At 46.3% G+C, this 25,572-nt stretch overlaps 1 protein-coding gene across 1 annotated transcript; it reads right to left on the reverse strand.

Moving 5' to 3' along the window:
* Positions 1–54: 54 nt before the first annotated feature.
* Positions 55–11,046, reverse strand: LOC135826714 (leucine-rich repeat and immunoglobulin-like domain-containing nogo receptor-interacting protein 3). The gene is made up of 4 exons (XM_065339315.1): positions 10,806–11,046; positions 5,785–5,926; positions 2,978–3,049; positions 55–130 (listed from the first exon to the last, which is right to left on the reverse strand). Exons 1-4 carry the CDS (start codon positions 10,870–10,872, stop codon positions 55–57), a joined length of 357 nt encoding a protein of 118 aa, XP_065195387.1. The 5' UTR covers positions 10,873–11,046.
* Between the last annotated feature and the right edge of the window lie 14,526 nt (positions 11,047–25,572).

Genomic DNA, 25,572 nt, shown 5'->3' on the forward strand with positions numbered 1-25,572 from the left:
CATCTGGCTGCCATGTGCAAAAAATACGGGGAAGTGAAACAAGACAGGATGTACTCACAGCGTTAGAAGGTTGTCGATGCTGCCAAACGCGGTTTCACCAAGCTCAGTAAGCGAGTTCTCCTTGAGATTCCTGAAGTGAGTGCATTATCAACAGGCATCATTGAGACAGTAGTCATAAAATAGCAGGAAACTTAATGGCACGCCCGCTCAAAAAACACCATGAATAAAGGATAGTTTTCTTGCAACTGTTTTCAATGGGAATCCTATCACATTTCTTTGTTCCTGTTGATGGTCCAAGATGGTAATGTTGAAATGATATTGATTTTGTTGAAGTTCAGTTGAATTCATTTAAGGATGATAGCAGACAGACAGAATTGGTGGTCTGCCCAACCCATAACTAGCAAGGTAGCACGAAGTTGCGGGGAGGCATTCAGGATGACTAGTAAATCTCCTGATTAAAAGAAATTGGAGAAAACGCATCGTAAGCCGTGTACAGTTTTCACGTGGCCCCGGCCCTTTTTTTAAAGGAAATTAGGCGGATAATTGCTTCATAACTCGTTCCCATATGTTTTTCTTCTTCTATTTTACATTTTTTTTACTGGCTCAGTATCCTAGTTAACATCACAATGAAGCAGGTTTAATGCAGCGCATGCGGAGATTGTGAATAGCAACTGAATAGAGCGGTTGTCAGTTTCCAAAAGACCTTTTCTTAATAATGCAGTTGAGCGATGTCCTCAATTTTTCTTTAACTAGCTTGCATCAAAATCTCAATCTGATCACCTGTGAAATGATCGATCGTCATCTAGAAGTCACGGCTGACGACTCAGGTTCAGAGAGTAAAAGAACAAATTGTGCTAAAGAGCATCTTCGTCCTCCTTCCGCAATTATTGTAACTTGTATAATTATACATTGATTTGAAACTCGGATGTTGAACCAATAATGAATGTAGAAAGGAAACTGGATGGAGAGCCAAGGATTAATTTATAAACAAAATAAAAAGGAACAAGGGACTACAAGGTACGCTCTAATGTCCACTAACACCACCAGTTACTGAACAATCAGCTCATGCGATAACATTGCACGACTCTGACCGACGGTACTGACGTTCTACAACTAACTGCCTAACAGCTTTAGCACATCTTGGATGATGGAAGGCTGTTGGAGTGCGTATCCAAGATGTGCTAAAGCTGTTAGCCGGTTAGTTGAAGAATGTCAGTACCGTCGGTCAGAGTCGTGCAATGTTATCGCATGAGCTGATTGTTTAGTAACTGGTGGTGTTAGTGGACATTATACCGTAACTTGTAGTTCCTTGGTCCATTTTATTTTTTAGAAAGCAAAACATTAAACATTGATTTTCACCATTTTCTCCAACACGTACAAAGCAAAAAACGGCAGGATTCTCAAATCGCTGGCCATTTACTGGTTACCATTGGTTACACATTTCCAGCCAACCACAATCCACGGGAATTTCACAACCATCTTCGCATTCTCAGTCCTGCCCCCAGGCTTCTCTTCCACCATGCATATACTTCGAGGTGACCGAGTTCAGGAGTTGACATCTAAAGGTCAATATTGACAAAGGTTTGCGCCTATCGGCAAATAACTAAAACTTGTCTGAATCAGCCCTTTGCTGCCGGTAGATCGATGTCTAACTACGCTGACAGTGCACACTAAAATTGATTGCAAAGCCGGTCCCGTACATCTCATCTACTTGACTATGTTCACTGAGACCCCTAGTTGCTGGCCTATAAGTACCTAGCTTGTAGTCGTAACATGTTTTCAGAAGTGGGATTCGAACCTACTGCATGTCTGGACAGTAGCCACAGTTGAAAAGATTCCTTTGGTCCTTGAAACGGGGCAGATAATGTACCATGAACACTTTTTTTCACTTCTCCACAGTTGCAACTAGGCCAATATCCTGCCCAACGACGAAAAGCACAGTCCAGGCACAAAATAATTTGCTGCAATTTCCGAATGTTTGCGATGTAAAAAATGGTAGCTGCTTTGTCCGAAACCAAAAATGTGCAATAGCCATGGAAATTGCGAAATAGGAGCTGTACCGAAAGTTTCCCATTTTACCGCATGTGAACTTCGGGAAGTGGTAAGCAGACTTTGCAGGAAGCACCCCAAAATAGGCCAACTCCAAGGCTGGACAGAATGCTAACTGTTGTTCTCCAAATACAAGTCCCTGCTTCGTGACAACTAGTTCAAACCAGCCACATAACGCATACAGCAAAGACATGAAGCACAAAGGAGCACTATGACAAATTCAACGTTGCCTGACAACATAGGAGATAAAGTGCATGTGCACGCACATCCACACACACACACACACCTTTGACCTTGACCTTTGACGCCCATCGCCTGAGGCGATGATAGCAATGCTACGGCAGAAGCCATAGCAACTTGTGCTGGGATTGCACCATTCAACAGCTTGCAAGGCTGAAGAATTGACCGTCACTATTCAGCCTGGTCTACACCATACAGCTATTTGAAGTGACTTTTTCTGGCCAGTGAATCCCTATTTTTGGTCTTTTTTTTTTTTTTTTTTTTTTTTTTTTTTTTTTTTCCCACACACACATCACACCACATACTCCGGCATGCACTGGCTGTTGGTAACCACCCAGGAGAATGAAAGAAAAGTCAGGAAGAGTCTGAGAAAGAGAAGAAAGACGTGTGTGACCATAATCGTCGGGAATCGAACCCGCAACCTATCGATTGGAAATCGCTGCACATACCACTGCACCATATGGGACACACACACACACACACACACACACACACACACACACACACACACACACACACACACACACACACACACACACACACACACACACACACACACACACACACACACACACACACATACATACACGCACATCCACACACACACACATACACACACACACACACACGCACACACTCTCTCTCTCTCTCTCTCACACACACACACACACGCACACGAATTCCTTACAGTTCTTCCAATTGAGGATATGATGAAAAGTCTCCTTCCCCAATGTTGCTTATCAAGTTGTGTTCGACATTCCTGAAGCCGAAGAAAGAAACGTGCGATTAATATACCATGGAAAACTCCATCCTTCGAAACAAGCTCTCTCACAATTCAACTCGGACAGAAACTACAAAAATATCAAATGACATGTATGTGCATTCTCATTCCCTCGGCCAAAGCGGAGCGTTAACGAACACAGTAACTATAGTGACCGCTGGATCACGCGTTCCGCAAAAGCGGCAGCGGTAGTTACGCTTTTCGTCTCCGCAAAGCCGGTGCAAACCTTTCATGCGTGACCGCGGCCTAAAATGCACCAGAGTGCAATGAGACGGGTTGGCCGGAAGCCTAATTCTACATTAAACCTGAAACCTGGCAGGTCCCTGACATGGAAATTGTAATACACCTAAAATTACATGTTTAACCTAACCTGAAATCCGGTCTGCTACCCTCTTATGTCAAAATTCTTATCAGACTATGTATTTTCTACCAATTTTGCCAATTATCTATCATGAAATTACAGTCCATTCATAATCAATAACAAATGAACGCTTGCTCTGGTGAGATCAAGGATCGCTCCTTGATCCTTGAAGGGTGGTGGCGTTCCTACGGATGTGGAAAACTCGGCCTCTAGCCGAGTCTGACACGAAACGTGAATTATTTTCCGCATTCGGTGATTTTTCGTGATTTTATCGTGCATGGTAGAGGGAGGCAAAATTTGAAACCTGGAAAGGTCCAAAAAGATACCTCAACTGGGGTTAGAACCACACCACGTACTGTTGCAATTCGAGAAAATGGCCAGGATTTTCATGGTTTTCCCAATTCAGTGCTTTTGGGGGCAAAACCTGGTCGAATTCTTATTCTTCTTATGGCTTGCTTTTTGGAGAAATAGACTGAAGAAACATAATTGGAAGAGCCTTTCATGGGGATTGCAAAAAACAATTTTGAAAAGTGGACTCCTCTATGGCCGAATGCTAGGATAATATTTTCTTGAATGAATGGACTATAGATGATTTAACTTAAACCAGGTCATATTATATTTTGTTCCTAATGTATGTGTGGCACTCTGCACTTAAGCTGTGTTCCCAACTGGCGCGTGGACGCGGCACGCTTGCGGTTCATGCGTGCCCAAACGCGTGTTCAGGCTTTCCAAAACAAAACAGCAATCTGAGTCATATTCAGCGTGTGCGGCACCTTCGGGCACTGATTTTTTGACCCCGACAGTGAATGTGACTGGCATGTACGCTGATACACGCCTGATACGTGCTGAAAATTCCAACATGTTGGAATTTCCATTTCGGTGCGTTTCCGTACGCATGGCACCCAAAAGCCAGCAAAATACGCACAAATGCGTGGTTTCACGCGTACACGCGCCAGTTGTGAACACAGCTTTAGGCTTGTATTGTTCATCCTACTCGATCCCCCGCACCACCTCCTATGCATTACAGTAAAACCTGGTTTATAAGCAACCACCCCACGGTGCAAGCAAAAGCGATCGTTAAAGCCAGGTGGTCTTTAGAACCACGTCCCACAGTGTCTGTGTAGAACTGTTGGTGCATGGAAAAAAACGGGCGTTAAAAGCAGGTGGTCACTAAGCCCAGAGGTCGCTTACACCAGGTTTTACTAAAATTCTAGTATTGTGTCCTTGATATCTCTTACTCCTCGACAGTCTCATTGACTTCCTTGTTATTGGGCAACATTGATCTTTTAGCACCTGCAAATATTTTAGAAAAGATTGGGCGAACAACTGTTGTTATTGACTTGATTTTGCCACCATCTTTTATTCATTTCCCGGCCCTTTTTTCTTTCTTTTTCTCCTCCCTCTTTATTCTTTAAAGGCTAAAAGAGAAAGAAGAAACTCCATAGAGAACATTGACTGTATCCACTAGGACTCAAACCTTGTATAATAGGTCAGCTATGGTGTAGTTTTTACCTAAGGAACGCCTGTTCAACAATTTCTCCAGGCTTCGGATTCACAAGTTAAATTGAAGGATTGAAAAATGGAACACAATAAACAGAACCAGCTGAAGCGTCATTTTACTAACGTTTTATAGAGATGTCATGAACAAAATTTAATTATTCTTTTTGGAAATGAGAATAAGTCAAAATATTTTGCCGCCACCAGGACTCGAAACAGGAACCTTTGCTATAAACCAGCTTTTCTCCCAGTGTGCAATGATGTAGTCGCCGTCTAAGCAGTGACTGCTCAATGTATTGTTCAGACTTTTAAAGTCGCGCTTCCTGTAAAAGTGGATGAGCTGGTGGAATGAGGCCCCCACTGTATACTACTGTCGAAATGCTTCACGCACAAACTAATAATATGTGGGAGACCCAACACCCGACCCCACAAGACATGGACTCATGCACACGTACACACACACACACACACACGCACACACACACACACACACACATACACACACACATACACACAGACCCACAACCACACACACACACACACACACACACACACACATGCTTGCATGCATGTACACATACGCACATGTACGCATCCTCGCATACGCAAATACACACACACAAATACACACACACACACAAATGGACACAAATGCACACACAGTTTGTGCATGTGTGTGTGTTCATTTACACAGATACACACTCACGCGTTCACATATGCATACACGATGATTATACATAATGCATCATGCTCCTTCTTTCTATCAAGTTACGGAAACTCTTGTTGGAGACTATGATCAAAGTAAATAAAACGCCATCACGGAGAATCCTTAGCCTTCATGAGACCTAGCACTTACAGAAACTTTAGATCACTACCTGCATCTTGAGGAATAGCATTGAGATTAAGGCTCTTGCAATTGTATTTGTTTGGCGATTGTGTACAGGTGCTGGATTCGCTAACTGGGACAAGCACACCGGTCACCGACATCCACAATACCACTGTGAACAGAGAGGGGAAACGTAAGAGGACAGAGAAGAGAGAGGAGGTGGGAAGAGGGGAGAGAAAAAAAGAGGGGGTAGAGGGGAGAAAGAAGAGAGAGGAAGAGGGTAGAGGGGAAAGAGAGAAGAGAGAGGAGGCGGGTAGAGGGGGGAAGAGAAGCGAGAGGAGGGTAGAGGGGAGAAAGAAGAGAGAGGGGGAGTGTAGAGGGGGAGAGAAAAAGAGGAGGGGAGAGGGGAGAAAGAAGAGAGAGGAGGAGGGTAGAGGGGAAAGAGAGAAGAGAAAGGAGGCGGGCAGAGGGGGGAAGAGAAGAGAGAGGAGGATAGAGGGGAGAAAGAAGAGAGAGGAGGAGTGTAGAAGGGAAAGAGAGAAGAGAGAGGAGGTGGGTAGAGGGGAGAGAGAAGAGAGAAGAGAGAGGAGGAGGGTAGAGGAGAGAGAGAGAAGAGAGAGGAGGAGGGGAGAGGGATGAGAGAGGAGGAAAGTAGAGGGGAGGGAAAGGGAACAAACAAGACGCAAAATTGGTGATCAATGCCGCGAGCCCTAAAATGGGTCATAGGTGACTACACTGCAGGAAGTGGAGAAAACCAGTTAGGGTTGGCAGCCAGACTTTCTACACGACCAGTTGACGCCCATCGCCGGAGACGATGATAGCGATGCTAAAGCAGAAGCCATAGCAACTTGTGCTGGGATTGCACCATTCAACAGCTTGCACGGCTGAAGAATTGACCGTCACTATTCAGCCTGGTCTACACCACGCAGCTAGGAAGTGGCTTTTTCTGGACAGTGAGTCCCTTCTTTTTGGTTGTTTCCCTAGTTTCAGCACTCATACCGTACTCGGACGATTAGAGCCCTATCTTGAATAGTGCCCCAGTCTCTAAGTGTCAGTAAAAACATAAAGCCCACCCAGCTTGTAACCAACCGCATGTGCGAGTTTGGTGTTCTTTTAGTAATGTTCTTGTCCATGTTATTGTACTGGTGGTTTTTGGATCAAAATCGCAGTTCTTGTCGCACTTTCTGTTGAGTCGTGATAGTTTACAGTGCACTTTAGGCTCTGTTTTTCTTTGCCTTCTTCGTTTTATTATCTTTATTCTCACGGTGGCCGTAGCCAATAAGAGAGAGACAGTACTATGTGTTATCAATCAGAGTGGGTGCAATAAACCGGGAGAAACAGTGGCTAGTGGCAGCCGTGGTTTGGGTGCTTCATTTAAGTAAAGACGAGGAGGGAAGTATATCCATTGCGAGGGCAGGTAGGCGATAGACCTTGATTAAAATACTATACCTAGGCTGGGCTACAGCGGGGGTTGGAGCATGTGCAAATAGATGATACTATGATCGGGGTAACTTCTCTTTCGAATGCATTTATTTCTCGGAGGGAGTAACAGTGTTGTGGCAGGTGGTTGTACTGAGTGCATGCTGAGTACAAGGGTGAACGTTGAAGGCGGGTGGAGTGGGTGGTGGGGAGGGCAAAGACTCGATGACGCCTCAATTCTCGGCTTGGTGGCTCGGTGATGTAGCCTGAGGTCGCAAGCTGGATGTGTGGCGGGGATCGTTTGACAGCGATGGCGTGTGCAAAGAGTAGCTGCTTGAGCTTCCTGCGGGATGAGAGGGTAGGCCAAGTGACGTGGTGGAGTAACGAACTGTGGTGGCAAGGACTGAAGAGGAGGAGTCGGAGGCAGAGTTTTGCTGACCGCCGTTGGAGACGTTCGAGGGCATCTTGTTGCTGAACATTCATAGCTGACATAGCCAGAGAACGATATTCGATAACGGGGCGTATATACATTGTGTACAGTGCTGCTGGATGACGTGAATTTACCAGCATTTAAAAATAGTGCCCTCTCTTGATTAGTGCTCTCTCTCTCTCTCTCTCTCTCTCTCTCTCTCTCTCTCTCTCTCTCTCTCTCTCTCTCTCTCTCTTGAATAGTGCTCTCTCTCTCTCTCTCTCTCTCTCTTTCTCTCTCTCTTGAATAGTGCTCTCTCTCTCTCTCTCTTGAATAGTGCTCTCTCTCTCTTGAATAGCGCGCTCTTTTGAATAGTGCCCTCTCTTGAGTAGTGCTCCATCTGTTGCACATTGACAAAATCGTGCCCCGGAGGCACTAACCGCGCGAGCACGTTATGCGTACTGACAATGTCAGAGTTCTTCATCGACAACCAGATTGTTGTCTTGTGAATTTTATCAATGACTTACTGTCCATCCCAGAATGGTCGCAATATGCTGATGCCCTCCCCCCATGTGGATCCGGAAGTAGAAACCGCAATTGCTGCGCTACAAGAGCAATACAAGGGCTTAATAATAGCATGATATGATACCACTCCTGGCAAGCTGTTGCGATATGGTGGAGTCTCAGTTACAGTCATCCTACTCCGGGTCTGTTTTCAGCTAGTGGGAAGCAGCCAACATCATGGGCAAGCAGAATATGTCCTAATTTCACTTCCAAACACCGGCGATACAACTCTACCGTACGAAAAGCCTAATATGGCACATGAGCAAAGTTAATCGGCAGATCCTTCCGCAGCACGTGCAACTTCACGCGGAGTCAATACAGATACGTACCAGTCCGATTTGGCCTTCGTTTGGATGAGGTCGGATGGTGAATCACTCAAACTCGAAGACGTGCGAACAAGTGAATGAAAAGAAAATTTAGAAATCGGGGACGGTGCCGATAGAGAATTCCAAAAACCGAGAAAATGAGCTATCTACGGTGAGAATCGGCCGAGTAGAACCACTTTTTACTTTTTTGAAGACATCAAGGTAGGCGTGCGTTCCTGCGCGCACCAACAAAAACTGGCAGCCGTGCGCATATCTGCAAGTACAACAAGAAAGGGCCGAGGAAACAGCAAGCGTTCCAAGTGAAGAGTTTACCTTCGTGTTGACTCGAGCTAAGGACTCAGGCCAGTCAGGGATCATACCAGTCACTTGTCATCATGGTCCAGGCGCGTAATGCCGTATCGCAAAAATCGCAAACAAAGCAGCTAGGGTTTGCCGTGCCATGTCCGCAAAACGCCCAAAACAGGATAAAAAAAGTACCGCAAAGTCCGCGTGCAGCGTTCACCTGTCGATGCGTGGACTGGACTTGTACAAGTACCGGGTATGAGGTCTTTAATACATGTTGCGTGCATGGTATATACAGTATACCAATTTTGAACATGATTGCACATGCTGGCCATTTTCGACACCTTTGAAAACAATAAAACAGCAGCGTTACCGGTGCGAGGGGAGCTGAGTGTGAACGTGAAGCGGGGGGAGTAGTAAATGCCGGTATTTTACTGCTCCCTAGCCCTGGTGTGAAGTGACTACACTGTGCTGAGTTTGTTCCAACTTGCTGCTACCTACCAGTCGAGGAAAAGAAGCACGTCTGTTTGCAAGTCCAAATGTCGGAGCCTCGAGCAAAACTGTTGTAAGAAGCAGCCGATAGCACATGTATATGTAGTTCAAGGAGAATTATGTATACTGTATTTCCCCGATTATAAGTCGCACCTATTTACACTAAAATTCAGGGTAAAAAAGGGGGTGCGACTGACAATCGAGCATGACATACTACTGAAGTGAATATATCGAAACAATATGGCTCAAACCTGAAAATGGGGGTGTGACTTATAATCGAGTGCAACTTATAATCGGGGAAATACGGTACATGCTACGATTGTAATCTGCTGTATGAGACTCGTTTCCGAGTGCAGTTTACCGCAAAACTTCAAAATAAAAGGACCTATCTGAGCCAGTACAGTATCCTTGGCTGCAAAAATGAAAATAGAGTGAATTATCTTGGACACTATGTGGCGTAACATGACCTTCCAAAGCAGACCGAACAGTCCTATGCCACGCCCCTACGGCCATGACTAAGGTATTCATTTGTGGCCACGAAACTCCACACTCGCAGAGTGAAACTTGCAAGGTCAAACAGAAAAGAGTTTGCCGAGTCGCGATCAGGAAACGCTGTGTTCTACTGACCACATTGGTTAGCTAGGCGCTGCAAAATATTGTACTTCGAAGTAGATGCCAGGACTCCAGTTCACCAGTAGGGAGGTTCTGCTATACGTGAAACGTAGAGAAATCATGTAGAGAGCAGGTGTCTGGGTTAGAGTCTACGGCTTCGCGTGTTTTGGCTCCAGATTTCTACGCGGAGATGGGGTTCTCTACGTTGTGGCACACGCAGAGAAAATGCGTACGGATTTGCTGGGTATCGATCAACTGCATGCAGAAAACTGCCAAATATGGAAGGGGAAATTCCCAGTACATATTCCACGTGACTTCTCTAGGTGAAACGTAGAGCAGAACAGCATTTCTTTACGTTACGGGAACGCGAAGAAAGTTTGCGTGATTCTTTGCGTCGCGTTCCCAAAACGTAGAGCAGAACCTCCCTAATACCTCACGGACATATCTTGGTCGACATGCAACAGCGGATTGAGAAAAAAGACCAACGTGGCTTGGAGAAAGGACTTTTTCAGTTCTCCGCGTGTCTTTCCCGGCGTTAACAAATAGATTATCTTCGGCATTGGCCCTTCACGGTACAGACTAGACCAGGGAGTCTTAAAATACAGGTATTTTACAACTCGACTGTACATCGCGTACATGGATCAGCATGAACTCCGGTGCGTAGCCGCTATGACCGTACAAACTCTGGCCTCCCCGGCTGTCGCCATTTTTCAAAATGGTGGTCGACGCGTTTTGAATTTTGTATGATCGTGGTGAGCCCTGATGTATTTGCTGTAGTACTAATTTGCTGCTGAACGAAGAGTGCTATTTTCAAACAGAAACTCACCAGAAAGTGCTTTCGCCCTTGGAAACTGCACTTTACTAACGGTTTGCTTGGAAGCGTTTTCTTGATGCTGCGCTAACTACGAAGCGATACTAAGCAACAAGGTTTGCTACATTCGGCTTACCTTCAAAGACCTGCATGGCGTTCCTTGCCCAGGACGACCTTGGACTTCTCAGGCGAGCGTGGGCCATGACGGCGAATAGCCTGGCTAGACGATTCCAACTTCTACAAGCACAAGCACTTCGAGGCCACGCTAGCCCTTCTGACACAACAGATTGCAATTTACTACTGCTCAGGCTTGCGCTCCACGCAAAAAGCCTCCACTGCGAGCCGAAACACAAAGTGTTGACAGCGACAGAGAAAGTGGGGCTAGATTAGAGAGCCCAGGCCATTATGGATATGCAGTGCAGGGGCGCGGCGTCGCACACGGTACGGTCACTACGCCGTCTACGGTATTGACCGTACCACTAATTTTTTGCCCCAAGTACCCTGTGCATCAATAATACGCACTGATTTGGGCTCTAAATTTCCAATTTTTTCGGCTCAGCCACCCCTCCCCCACGAGCAAATTGTACTTCAGTTCAGTTGGCTGTCCGTACCACACTAAAATACCTTCCGACGCCCCTGCAGTGAATGTCACGCGCAAGCGACAAGGAAAACACGAGGCCCATCGAGGACAGCAACAGAGGACAGCAACTGTTGTACCATCATCATTTAGAAAAGCGATCCTGTCAGCTTTTCTATTATTGTGTTTGTACATTGTCATTGGTGCGAAATCGTGCCTACAAGACTTTTTACTCGTACAAGACATGACAGGGGCCCCTGTGGTGTGAACGACCCCCGGGGGTCGTTCACACCTTTGGTTTTTTGCCACCAATGGCATGTGTGGGTAGGAATTGTCGTATCCATACTATTGACACGTGCCTTTTAGGCCTCTACGGGACAAGTACCGTAAAATCCCGCCAGAGCGCCCCGTCTCATCCCATCCGCCCCTCGAGGCCTCCCTGACTTCTTGTCAGGGACGTGATTATCCTCGCGAGTCGTATGACTCTGTCGCGCGCATGTCTGTGATGCCGTACTGTACTGCAGACGCGTGCTCAACCCCGTTGGAAATGTACGCAACAGTGCCCATCCTCTCGACCAGGAATCGCACAAACCCTGCATTTTGTCGGGTCTGTACAGGGAGTCGTTTTTTACGACTCCCTGGGTCTGTACGACTCCTGGGCCCTCTCTTTTTCTTTTTTCTTTTTTTTTACAATGAGGCTGTGTGTGTTTACATCAGGGAGTCGTTTACGACTCCCTGGTTTACATGAGAAATTTCAACCCGGGTCGAGTTCAGCCCGGGTTGAAAGTCTGTACGATAGACAAAAGAGGTGAGCGTTTACATGAAGACAGTTGACCCGGGTCAAATACTGATATGCCGCCAAAAGTCCACTTCTACAGTCCTGCATGATCACGTGACTCCTGGCTCTTGACCTTTGATCGGTGTACGAGATAGGGAGTAGGGAGGTTCCGGAGTACGATTTTTCGTGCCACACGTTTTTCTTTGCAATAATTTGTACAGGATCAGATAGGCTTCGGTCAACCACAGGTTCCGGATTCGTCTGATAATCCGTGTACAGTGTGCATTGCATCATCAAAATGACGTCAACTTGAAATTCTGTCGGGACAGCACCCATACAGTAAGATCGGGCGCCGAAGAACGCAGGGGCTCGAGCGCAGCCTAGGAAAGTTCTTAAATTTTTGATTCTAGCCAGACCGTTCTTATTCACACGCGCGCGGCGAGTCGAGTGACGTCATGACGTTTGTCATGTACATGTAGTGCAATGTAGTACTTCTAAACTAGTGGGTGGCGTAAATGGGAATGACTGTACATGTAGCAGTTACTGTTTACAAGTGTACATGACATGTACTCACCTCCCATACATGTACAATGTTCCAAATTTTAAAAGTGTTCTTAAATCTGATAATTCTAGCCTGGACTGTTCTTAAATTTTGCCGGTTTTCCAGCCTGGGTGTTCTTCGGCGAGGTGTTCTTCGGCGCCCGATCTTACTGTAGTGGAGTTGCATACTCTGGGGGGTTATGTACTCTTGGTAGCACTGAATGCGGCAAGGACTCGCCCATCCGCCCCTCCTATCCCCACATGATGAGCTGAAGCGTCGAGGAGGTAGGGGCGCTCTGGCGGGATTTTACGGTATGCCTTATTTAGGTGTCTAATTATTTATCTATCTCCCGTAAACGGGCTCATAATCGTCTATATTTTATGTCTTCACACAAGGCCTGGGGCCTTCCTTATTTGGTATGTATAGGATATTACCAAGAGTACATTATGTACTCTTGATATTACCCAAGCACGAGGGTGTTACCTCCCGAATATCAATTACTAGCCCCCTCCTTCAGTCACTGTTTCTCCTGCGTTCAGTTGGCCCGCACACAAATGCTCGTACTCGTGGCCAGGATACAGCTGCCTTACAAATTACTAGGAAGTTCTTTCCTGGATGTCGTCCTGGAGGTTGTCCCCAAATCTATCAAAAACAAAGATCATGCTCTTCCCGCCCCAGCCGGAGTTCACAACCCTCATCCATGCCAACTTTCCAAATCCAATTGACATAGTGTCTTCTCACAAACACCTTGGCATTGTGATTGACTCTGCACTCTCTTGGGTACCTCACATCGAATTATCTGTAAAAAAATCAAGTAAATCCTTAGGAATTCTCTCCCCCCCCACTGCTCCTACCTCCCACTTTATTATTATTATTTTATTTTTTTTACTAGGGTGTTTCCCACAGACCTATGGTCTTCTTACGGGAGCCACTTTCTTGCAAGCTTCTTTTTTATTTCGCCTACCTTCGCCCAATATTTCATTATGCAGATACGTCTTGGGTTGGGTTATCCTCTTCCGCTGCTGCAAAGCTTGAAATACATCACAAGAAAATCCTTAAAATTCTCCTCCGTCAACCCCGCATGCTCTCATCATCCGCCCTTTATAAAATCGCTCACACAACCCCGTTATCACATGGACGCAGTGCACACCTGGCTTCTCTTGTCCATTCTATTAAGCTTGAGTTGTGCCCACCTCATCTCATGTGTTTTAATTGGTTCTCTTCTCTAAGAACTAGAAACTCACTCTTACTCCCTAAGTGTAACTCATCCACTCTTTTGCGCTCCCCTCTCTTTATTGCTTATTCTGTTTGGCTCACTCTACCCAGAGAAGTTAAGGACCTGACCTCACTCCGCCTGTTTAAGATCCGTGCCGCCCCTTATTTACTACGACATGCATAGCTCATTATCCACATGTCCTTTGCGTCTCTGTGTTTTTCACTGTTTTTATTTGACATTATCTTTCTCTTTCTTTACGGAGTTGTTGCTGTTCATTTTACTACTCTTTCTTTTTCCCTCCCCTTACTTTTATTTATCGCCGTGGTTGGCAATCACCCACTCTCTTTAACATTGGCCGGTGTTTCCACCGAGTCTTGAGATGTTGTAATAAATATATAAATATACCTACTGTACATATTGGGTATGGACTGCGCTCAGTTTCTTTTCTGGCGGCAGGTCGGTGGAACACTCTTCCTCCAAACTGTCGTCAGGCACAATCTGCTGGTACTTTTGCTCACCTCACAAAGATTCACCTAGGGTTCCCTGTAACAAGGCCATGCCTGTTGGGACTCCCCTAGTCAAATAATAAATACTACTACTACTACACTACTACTACTACTACTACTAATATCATCCCGACTGCGTACTGTGCGTAGCAGGAGGGATTTTTTTTTAATTAGGAGGGTACGGTAACACCCGAGTACGCGGGTCAATATCCTACTTTTTTTTTTTTTACAGTATTATTTAGAAAAGCGATCCTGTCAGCTTTTCTATTATTGTGTTCACATGGCGCTACCTAACGACACCGCTATTCAGACACGTTGTCTACGTAGCTACGTAAGTTTCTACGTAAGATGCTCGGTACCTGGTCCTGCAGGGAGGCCGGAGCTACTCCATGGCTCCTACCATCGCGCGGCCGGATGGCCGCATGCGTGTGCATTGCAGACTTTTTGTTGTTGCCTTTTCGGATGTGCATGCACGAGGAACTTCCTTCTTTGGAACTGCTTCTTGCATGAGCTGTTTCGGATATTTCGTCTCCTGGCCTGGCTTATTTCGTTTTGGTGCTGCTGAGACCTCCTTTCGCGGAATATCACTCAATGACAGGTGAGTTGACCAGTTCCCTTTGATTCATTTGCTTGTGTTATTATATTATTATTATTATTATTATTTATTCTTCTTTTACTAGGGAATTCCCAACAGGCGTCAGCGCCTTTTTACAGGGAACCCTAGGTATAATTTGATGGATGAGCGAAATTCAGCTGGTGAACTAGACATGCGGCAAGCCGGTGGAAGTGTATTCCACCTGGCAGCGCCCAAATAAGAAATTGCACTAAAGCCATATCGGGTGTTAGCGGGGGGCAGAACAAGAGCAGCAGAGACTTGGCCACGGGTGGTGGCTGCAGTGCGAGCACCATGGGCGCGCAAGGCAAAGCGGTCTCGCAGAAGAGGACTAGCAAGTCCATTCAGGCAGCGGTAAACAAATACATAGGTTTTGAAGTTGAGGCGTTTCTCAAGGGCGTACAAGTTAGTGTTGACTCTTTCATTTACGAAAAGTGTGCTGATTTTGGGCGGAATGCAATAAATAATGGAAAAGCTGACAGGATCTCCTTTCTAAATTTAGCTTTTCCGCTGCCGAGGCCTCCTTTTACGGAATACTCAATGATAGGCGATCTCTGAGTTGACCAGTTTCCTTCGATTCATTTGCTTATGCTCACCCTTTCATTTACGGAAACGTGTGCTGATTTTATTCGGATTTAGATCCATTTTTATCTCTTTGCCCTTGCCTACAGTGTGCGAAGAACGCGAGTTCCCCTTCTCGACGGTAAAGCTTATGTTAGATGTGTTGTCAAAATACTCATATTCATTGCACATTAGTACGTTACAAGTAAGGCACTGGTCAGTGGCATACTATCGTTGGCAGTTCCCAATCTGGAGGGAAAGGTTCAAGGACTCATTGACCGAGTTTGCCAAATAAATTCGCATATCAGGGAAAATCTCCATTGTGGAGAGGTTCAGTAACTTGTTTGCTTCATACGAAACAAGCCAATGGGTGCAGTGTCGTCTCGTGAAAATCTCGTACTTGTATGATTGCATTTGTTTACTCGAGTCTGGGCTGTTTGAGTGAGTACTGCCGAGATTGCACTGCCCCAAATAAAGTTTCGTGCCGCCAAAGCAAGAATTACGATCTGCAATCTGTTTGTAGTACCAAGAGTACATAACCCCCCGTACTCTTGGTAGTACTTGCAAGAATGTGCAGTACATGTATCGTACTTTCTCTGTTGCTGTTTTTACATGAAGCGTTTCAACCCGGGTTGAGTTCGACCCGGGTCAGATTTCAACCCGCCATGTGCACAAAGTGAATGGCGCGTTTACATGACGCATTGCGCTTGACCCGGGTTGAAATTTCGCCCCGGGTTGATTTCAACCCTCCCCCCAAGGGGAGGGTTGAAATCAACCCGGGTCAAGAAAATCGTACAAACGTACTTCTGTGCGTATCTCGCGCCAGGTTTGAACAGCACTGCAGATGCAAATTTCGCGCGAACGGATTCACGTGACCATACAGGACTGTAGAAGTGGACTTTTGGCGGCATATCAGTATTTGACCCGGGTCACCTGTCTTCATGTAAACGCTCACCTCTTTTGTTTGTCGTACAGACTTTCAACCCGGGCTGAACTCGACCCGGGTTGAAATTTCTCATGTAAACACAGCCTCAGTTGCCGTCATGTTGCTAAAGAAAGGTTCACTGGAGAGGTTCTGCAAAACAAAAATTCGAACGAAGTTTCGCGACAGTCCTTGCAAAAGTGTGTACGAATTTTTGCACGAACTTTGCGTTCTGCACATTTTCGTAGTTTGCGCGGGCCAAGTGCACGTACGCCATGACCCGATCTCACGAAATTTCCTACAACAGTTCATTTCGCGTTCCCTGCAAGTTTCGCGTCCAAAGTTGCGAAGTTTGCGCACTTCATGATGTAGAGCGAAAGTTTGTACGCATTTTCGTTTTGCAGAACCTCTCTAGTGACTCTTTTGTTTCATACGAGATGAGTCGGTGTGGCTTAGAATCTTTCGCTGTAGAAGAAATCTGTTCGTATGTCTATTGGAGAAATAATTGTATTCACTGGTTATACATGTATTATAAAATAGGTTAAGACAAACTCACAGAATAAATACCATCGGTCCCTTGGTGTTCGTCCTAAAGAGGTTCGACTGGATATCATTCATACTCACCAAAAGATGTGTAAGATTTTATTATCATGGAGTGCCTTGTTTATCTCTCAGTATCAGTACCTCCAACCATAGCCTTGACCCTTTTATCCTCAGGATCAGTGTAGTTGTTAGAACGAGGTGTCGGACTCAGCAATGTATTGTTTACATTTTAATACATGTTTATTGTTCCTCCTTTGCTGTGTTTTAGAAAATCGTGGACTAACAGTTTGAAGTCATTGAACTACTTCCAAGAGTTGTATCGACATCAACAGGATTACGATTTCAGTGCAATATGATGCAGGATGACCTTATCACGATAACCCATGATTATAAACCATTATAAACACAGAATCAACAAAAACATCTGCGACACGCTACATTTCTTCTATATAAATCTGATCGAGGGTGGGGAAATCTGAAATATCTGAAAGGCAAGACAAATTTATGGCAGAGTCATGAAATTCTGCAACAGCAACATGCACAGAATGACCTCCGTATAAAAAAAGTATCGCCACCTGACTACTCACATGTTTCCCCGCAGAAGAACATGCATTATGCTAGTGCCATTTTCTGCAAAAAAAGGCTTGCACATCAATGCGTATAATCAAGAGTACATAACCCCCATTATGTACTCTTGGTATACCTCTTGATATGATGTGAAAGCCATCATTTACATATTCATATAGGGCATTCCATTGATTGGCATTGATTGGTGACAGAAAAAACAAAAGAAATTATAGCAATAAAAACTGCTTTATGGCAGTTTTCTAAAAAAAGTTATTGTGTTCTAGTCCATGGAACCCGTCTAAAAAGTAAGAAATTAACGAAATGTGATAGCTGAAAATTAAAATTTCACACAAAACCTCACAATAATCACACACAGAATTAAAAGCTACATGTAGAAGACCTTTTCCCCTCGTGATCTTCTTTCCTATGCATGCATGTTGCCAATTGTTGGTGCAGTACAAGTTAAAGTTGAAAGCAGCATTTCAAGTGTTGTGATTATTGTGAGGTTTTGTGTGAAATTTTAATTTTCAGCTATCACATTTCGTTAATTTCTTACTTTTTAGACGGGCTCCATGGACTAGAACACAATAACTTTTTTTAGAAAACTGCCATAAAGCAGTTTTTATTGCTATAATAGCCTCTTGTACGGGCAAGAACAAAGTAGGGAGGTTAATTTAGTTCCCACGTAACGGAAACGCGTACGTGGGTGATCCACGTAAAGTGGATGAAGGGCACCCACGTTGCAATGTTGTGTTTAGTCACACGGAACAAACAAAAGCATAAAGCGAATGGCCCAAACCTGGTCAAAGACGAAGCTACCCGGGCCTAAGAAGCTCATCCAATATTTTGATTTCGTGCTTCGGAAACTTCTTCAGCTGAGCACCCTCACAGCTTGCACAATGCGCTCCATTCTGATTTTCACCCACGTTCTGGCAGAACGTGGGTGAGCCTCCATACACGGCATGTCGTGAATCAGAAAACGTCTGTACGTGGGTCACTAGTATCACGTGGTACACACACGTAAAGTACCCACGGATTACGTGGGACTAAACCTCCCTAGTAATACAGCTAGCGTGTGTTGAAGAAGAAAATGAGCGGAAACGTATTATGCTGTGAAACACGCATGAGGCATGATCAGGGCAAATGACAGCTGAAAAGAAAAGGAAAGAAAACAAACACATATACACACACACACACACACACACACACACACACACACACACACACACACACATAACAACAACAACAAGTGCCATACGCATGAATGTTAACGGCCAACGCCAAGGCCGACACCATCGCAAATTGCCAGCCCACCGAGACGACGACGTGAACCCCGGAGACGAAGGTCGACAGCTCGGAAAACAGCAAACTGATGGTGGATCCGCACTCAGGACATGACGTTGCTGTAGGACTTGTCCCACCTGGAGGCAAGGCGCATAGCAAGTCGCCGTTGATACGCACGGTACTCTGTGTGCAGTGCACCATCAGTTGAGCAGACCAGCGGGGTGAAGGATGCTCGCAGCTCCTCAGCGGCCGCCTTGTACTTTCTCTTCTTGAAAGAGGCAGCACTGTTGGATACGGCGTTCCAAGAGAGGTTCGAGCGGACGTAGCTGGGTGCGTCGGCATCCACGATGCGGTTGTCAAAGTACGCCACCCTGTCTCCTTCCCAAACTCCCCGGACCAGCCAATCTGCCTGCAGTGTGGGGCGGTTGTTGCCATCCTGCACAGGTACCATCACCGGCTCGACAGCCACACCTCCCCATGCAACGTCTGCCAGCCGGGCATCGAAGTCGCGGACATCGTTGTGCCCGCGCTTGATGAGCCCACCATTCATGCAATCCAGACCATGCTGTAGGGAGAAAGCAGCTCCACAGCCATCGCAATGCGACGGGAGAGCGTTCGGCTCCTGGCCATAGCGAATGGCCAACTGATCGCAGAACTGGACCGCCGACATGTCATAACCTTCCTGCTTGAGAGGAAGCACGGTCAGCCAGCCGGAAGCGTTGCCATCAACGATGCGGTTGAGGGTCAGCTGTTGGCGACGCGGAAGCGCAGCTCGGAGGACTTTACTACGTTCCGTCATCTGCAGGTCTCGAGCACGGCTGACCTCGCTGGTGACTTGACGGCACTGGCTGATGTGGTGAGCCATGTCGACCGGTGCACCGGTGCAAATGGCAGCCTGCAGAATCTCAGTGGCGCGCTTCGATGTGGCATGAGCATCAGGGGCTGACGTAACGGGATTGGCCAGGCCGAGACCTCCCACTTTGGCTGGAAGGGCCAACAGATCTTGCTCAACGTCAAGCACCTCACAACCTAGCAAGCTGGGGGCGAATACGTGCCGGATAGTGTCCCGCAGGGGAGTATACTCGGTCTCGCTGCCTTCCAACACACGCTGGAGGTAGGTCCACTCGCACGAGAGGGATCTCGTAAACGCGGAGTGTGCTGACTGCGGGTACGCCTTTGCTGCCTTGGGAAGACAGTTGACATTATCGACCCAATCACTCACTCTGCTACGAACAAAGGAAGAGACTCCCTCTGGATCACCAATGTAGCTACCCAGGAAGCGACCGGAGGTGGTGACTTGCACGTTTAGATTGCCGAAGATTGTCTTGGCGGCCTCCACATGATGGGGCTTGACGATCACGATGGATTTCGAGGGCTCGGCGAAGTACCCAAACGCTGGACCCTGCTCAAGGAGGGAGAGGAACCACTCCTTGATTCGCAGCAACCTCCCGAGGCACGATGAGTCGTCTGCGTACCAATTCTGGATGTGATGACTTGGATCCTTGAGACGCTCGATGAGGGGCTGTATGCCGATAGCATACATGAGCATGGCTAATGGGCAGCCTTGGGTTGTTCCTTCGCGGCTGAGGATGGTATGGGTGCCGGCGCCATTCGGGTCTTTCAGAACTACCACTGGGAAGCCCCGATAGCAGTTGAAGAGGAACCTTGAACAGCGTGGCCACAAAACCCTGCAGTTTCAGAGAGCTGCTGGCCGACTGATGGAGTTGAACGCGTTTGCCGCGTCCACCAGTAAAAGACCTTCAGTCTCGTCCTGATTGAATAGCTGGGACATGGAGTGAACAGCAGCTTCAATACCAGCCTTGGCCCCAGAACATAGCTGGTCTGCACCGCAGGTCTCCTGCACATCCTGGCCGGTTGCAAGGGCCATTGCCTTTGCCTCAATGCGCTGGCGACACTCGCCGGTGCCGATAGGACGGACACCGGGTTGCTTGTCCAACGCAATACCACGGCGTGCGAGAAAGGCTCTGATGTCAGACCACGGCACAACTTCGTTGGCGTGCCTCCGAGTTGAAGCGGCAACTGCTTCTCGGAGACGAGTGCTGGCATTTCCAAAGCGCAGCAGGAATGCACGCCAGTGATCAGAATCGGTCCCACATGGTCCTGCACTGCCGAAGAGCCGCTTGGCAACATGTATGTATATCCTACTTATCCCAGGTACATCTACGCATTTTGGGGATCGACGCAACTGCGTTCTGAATACAATTGCCAAGGTACAGCTATACCAAAAACAAGATGCTGCCTTTCTTTTCAATCCAGTCAAGGTTTGAGAGCGATGGAGCTCGGGAGACAAGTTGCATTTTAGTAGTTGGACGAGAGAATTGACGAAGATTGCACTGTAATGATACATAGTCATTTGGTTCAAAGTAAGGGCCATACTTCAAGTCACGGCGAGATACCACGTCATTATGGAGGCTGGTGCTGACTTCCTTGTCATTGGATCGGCGTGGAACTTTCAACGGTTTGGGATCCTTGCTGAACACTGTCCGTGCAGGCAGTAACCACATTGTACATATCGTCGGACATTGGCACCAGTGAGTAAAGTGCATTTCGTTGTATCAAGACGCTTCGTTGTATCACTATCGGCCACTTTGCAATTAAAAGAACGTTGATCTTGTTATATTATAGGCATACTGGATCATCAGCAGCATCTACGTTTTAGATTGTTCTTGTGGTAATCGTACTGGATACTGTATTACAGTGGCATGATAATCACCGCAGGTCGCATCTTGCATCAATATCTTATCTACATCACACATGGATTGCTGAGCTCTTCTTCTTTCACACTGTTGAATATTCTGTACAAGATTTTTCCTCTCACTTTCACGTCTTGTACTTTTCGTGTTGTTATGGTATCTCTCCTTGCAATTAGTAATTTCAAGAGTACATGAAAACCCGGTTTTCATGTACTCTTGGTAATTTTCACTCGGATGGTGATACATTGTGTAGTTTTCGAGTTTACAAAGAGTGAATGAGAACAGATGCACTTCGAAGTCTCCTTTGTGTCGTAGTGTTGAGTTGAATAGTAGACACCCTTATAGGGCATTCACACCAGGGAGTAGTACAATACCGGTATTGTACTACTGTAAATATACAAATTTTCGTCAGCTATTTAATTTCGGCTATATTCGGCACCGATCCAAAACGCCTAAATTAAAACGCCGATGAAATTTTTCACAGCACCTGTCGCACTATACCATGCCCTCTACCCCACGCGGAAAATAAATCGCCGCCGAAATGTCAAAAATCGTGAAGTGCCGAAATTTTGCAGCGCCGAAATTTTGTATATTTACAGTACTCCCTGGTTCACATAAGCAAAATCGGCGCCGCAAGACATCGGCGGTGAGCCAGCTCCCGATCCGTTGCGCATACGGTTCGAGTACCAAATCTACTACAAAGTAGTACAGAATGTGCCCAAATGCTACGACAGGTTTGCCAATTGAAGCTTGAATTCTTTGTTTCTGCAGTAGTTCAAGGTCTTTCGGTGATGGCCACTCGGTGCTACCTTTTACTGGAGATCATGAAAATACTTCTACACATTTTATTGCAGCCTAGTAAGTGATTATGTCGAAATTATGCTTGCCACCGTTGGTGAAGTCACAAGAACTTGCCAATGCATCCATCATATTATTTATTTGTTTCAATTGTATTTGTCTCAGAAGTTGCACAATGGTCAAGCAGATCATCCGAGAAGGACGGGCTGGTATGCTGACTTATTTGCCACCTTGAAGCGACTACAAGAATGGCGAACGGACCTCCTCTCTAGCTTCAATTTAGGAAAATTTAGGACAAGTATTGGTTTGATATTTTGACAAAGTCTGGCTCCCGGTGTAAACGCGAAAATGGTTCCAGGCATACACCGGTTACCCCCTGGAACCTAGCCGCGAAAACAGTTCCTCCGCGAAAACGGTTCTTCCACACATTTCCTGCATCTATGGCCCTCTTGGAACCGTTTTCGCGGATGGGGCCTCACCGCGAAAACGGTTCCAGCTAGCCGCGAAAACGGTTCCTCCGCGAAAACGGTTCCACACATTTCCTGCATCTATGGACCGTTTTCGCGGATCGACATGCATCCGCGGAATCAGTTCCCAATCATGAGTTGTGCTTTCGGCTTTTTTCTTCAAAACGTCCTGAAGATGTCTTCTCTTGGTGGTAATCGGGCGTGTTACGACGAAGTCTTGCAAGCGTTGCTTGCAAACGCCTGCCTCGTTTCCTGCGGACGCGAAGAGGCGTAGAGCAATAAAACGCTTTGCAGTCAACTTCGTCTTGGATCGTGGGGTCCTTTTTCGCCAAACAGATGAAGGCCTACCGCAATGGATCACAGACGACGGCCAACAAAAGGAGATCTTGCATCCATGGCACTCGCATGATATGTCTGGTCACATTGGCCGTGATAAGAGAGGAGGAAGGTCTGTGAGAGGTGAGTAACTAATATTACTTGGATTTATTTATTTTCAGTCTCAAGTCAGTGAAAGTCGAGAGGGTGGTAGTGTGTGGTGTAAGTAAGGGAGTTAGTGAACCACATTTAATTATTATTACTTTCAACCGTCTTCATGAAAGCCCACACACAAAACTGACCACAACTGCCAAGGCTTCTGTTGGCATATCAGTACAGTAATTGACCCGGATTAACTCACTTCATATACATGTATGCACGCACCTAATTTTCCACCATACATGACTGTACAGACTTTCAACCCGGGTTGAAAATTCTCATGTTAACACAGCCTAAGGCCCGGGTTCCACTGCGGCTCCGCTTCTCCGCGGTACATGCAGCGGAGCAGCGCGGTTCCACTGACACTCGCCATTCGCGGTACCGCGGTCGTGCTCCACACTTTTTGATGACGTTTCATTTGCCTGCAAGTGCAGTGCTTGAACAAAGGAAAATTCAAAATTTAACATTTCCTGGCATTTTCAGGAGGTCACTATGGATACATTGACGGTAGCAAAGTTTGTCCAGCGCTGTGTGAACTGGATCACGGTTTGCCAGTGTTATCTTGCTGCAGCGTGTTGGAGTGTTTTAAGTCTGCCTTGTTCGTTCTGCCGTTATGTCACGCAAGTACTGTTCTCTATCTGACCTTTTTTTGCAAATTATCTGTATGTGTCCACTTGTTGTGTAGCTTTCGACTTCGTAGTTTTCGGCTGTAGTTTATTAGTAGAATAGTGGTGCATACATGTATTTGCTCGTATTACAGTCATGTACAATCATGTATGTCCGCGGCTTTTAAAGGGGAAGTGCATCGATTTTTCGAGTAGGGTCCAGAAGAAAGACAATTTGATATCGGTTCGAATGGCATATCTCCCGCTTCCATCCGATAAGCCAAACTTGCCTTATCGCCAATTGTATACTCACGTTGCCATAGCGACCAGCGCAGTGATGACGTATGAAAGGCTTAGCTCCACCACAGAGAAGGTCGATCACTGCAGAAATTGGTCATTTTCCTTACTGTATTCACGATGTGAAAGAAGTGCTGTGTTCAATGCCGTTAGTGCCGTGAACTGTTTATCGGCCTTCCCCTGCATTTCCCTAGGCTGACTGTGCCTAAGAAATTGTTTCCTCTAGGAGAAGATGCTTGGTATTCGCCATCTCTCCTGAGACATTTTCAGCAAACTTTCAAAACTACGACATTATTTCATTCGTCAATCTCCACCACCCGTCGTCTCACCTTGCTTCAGAAGATGTTACGAGAGATAGGAGAGTCGCCAGGAAGCATCACATCCATCTTCAGGAAGTGGAAAGAGCAAACGGCATGGTCCTTGGTTGGGGGAAATACTGAACGTCTGATTTGTCCCAACCAAGATTTCAGCATTTTGTTCGTCACTATTTTCGCTTGTCTGCTGATGTCTCCGCACTCCAGCTTTCTCCTGTCGGTGTCACGTCCCAGGACACAACCGAGAGGACTACTAACAAGCAGTTCACTGCACTAACAGCATTGAAAACAGCCCTTCTTTCACTTCATGAATACAATAAACCAATTGAAAATGACCAAATTCTGCAGTGATCGACCTTCTCTGTGGTGGAGCTAAGCCTTTCATACGTCATCACTGCGCTGGGCGCTATGGCAACGTTATGTACTCTTGGTTAGAACGAGAGAGCTTGGAAGCTCAGGGCCCTACGCTATGCTTTTTTGCCTTGATGACCTAGACAAAAAAAGCATAGGGATGTTATAAATTCTTTAAAAAATCCTTTTTTTTAAACCTGGGATTCGAACCCGCACTATCGCGCGCCCTGCATGCATCCACCGATACACTTCGCATACATACTAATTCTTCCAAGTTGTTCTACATTGTGATCTTGCATTTGAAAGCCCTATTTGAATATGCATTGTGACCAGCCGTCTTTGATGGCACGGTACGGTAGGGGATAGGTACGGGACAGGTACGATCGAGGGTAATACGACACCGTCTAGCTTTATTTTTTTTATTTTTTTTGAAAGTGCACATGCCTACATATAGGAATGGAAGAGAAAAACAACAACAACATCAAGAGAACATAGGGGACTACAATGGGCGTGTAGGTGCTATTGAGCTGTGCCGGTGAGGTGAAGTGCGCTCCCCCGACCAATGGTCTCGGGATCAAGGCGCATATCACGCACCATGGGGGAAAGGGAGAGAAGAAAGACTGTGTGTGAAGAGTGAGAACCTGAGAGCCAGACAATGATAGAGAGAGAGAGAGAGAGAGAGAGAGAGAGAGAGAGAGAGAGAGAGAGAGAGAGAGAGAGAGAGAGAGAAGAGAGAGAGAGAGAGAGAGAGAGAGAGAGAGAGAGAGAGTGAGAG

This window comes from Sycon ciliatum, chromosome 10 (genome assembly GCF_964019385.1).
Source record: "Sycon ciliatum chromosome 10, ocSycCili1.1, whole genome shotgun sequence".
NCBI lineage: Eukaryota > Metazoa > Porifera > Calcarea > Leucosolenida > Sycettidae > Sycon > Sycon ciliatum.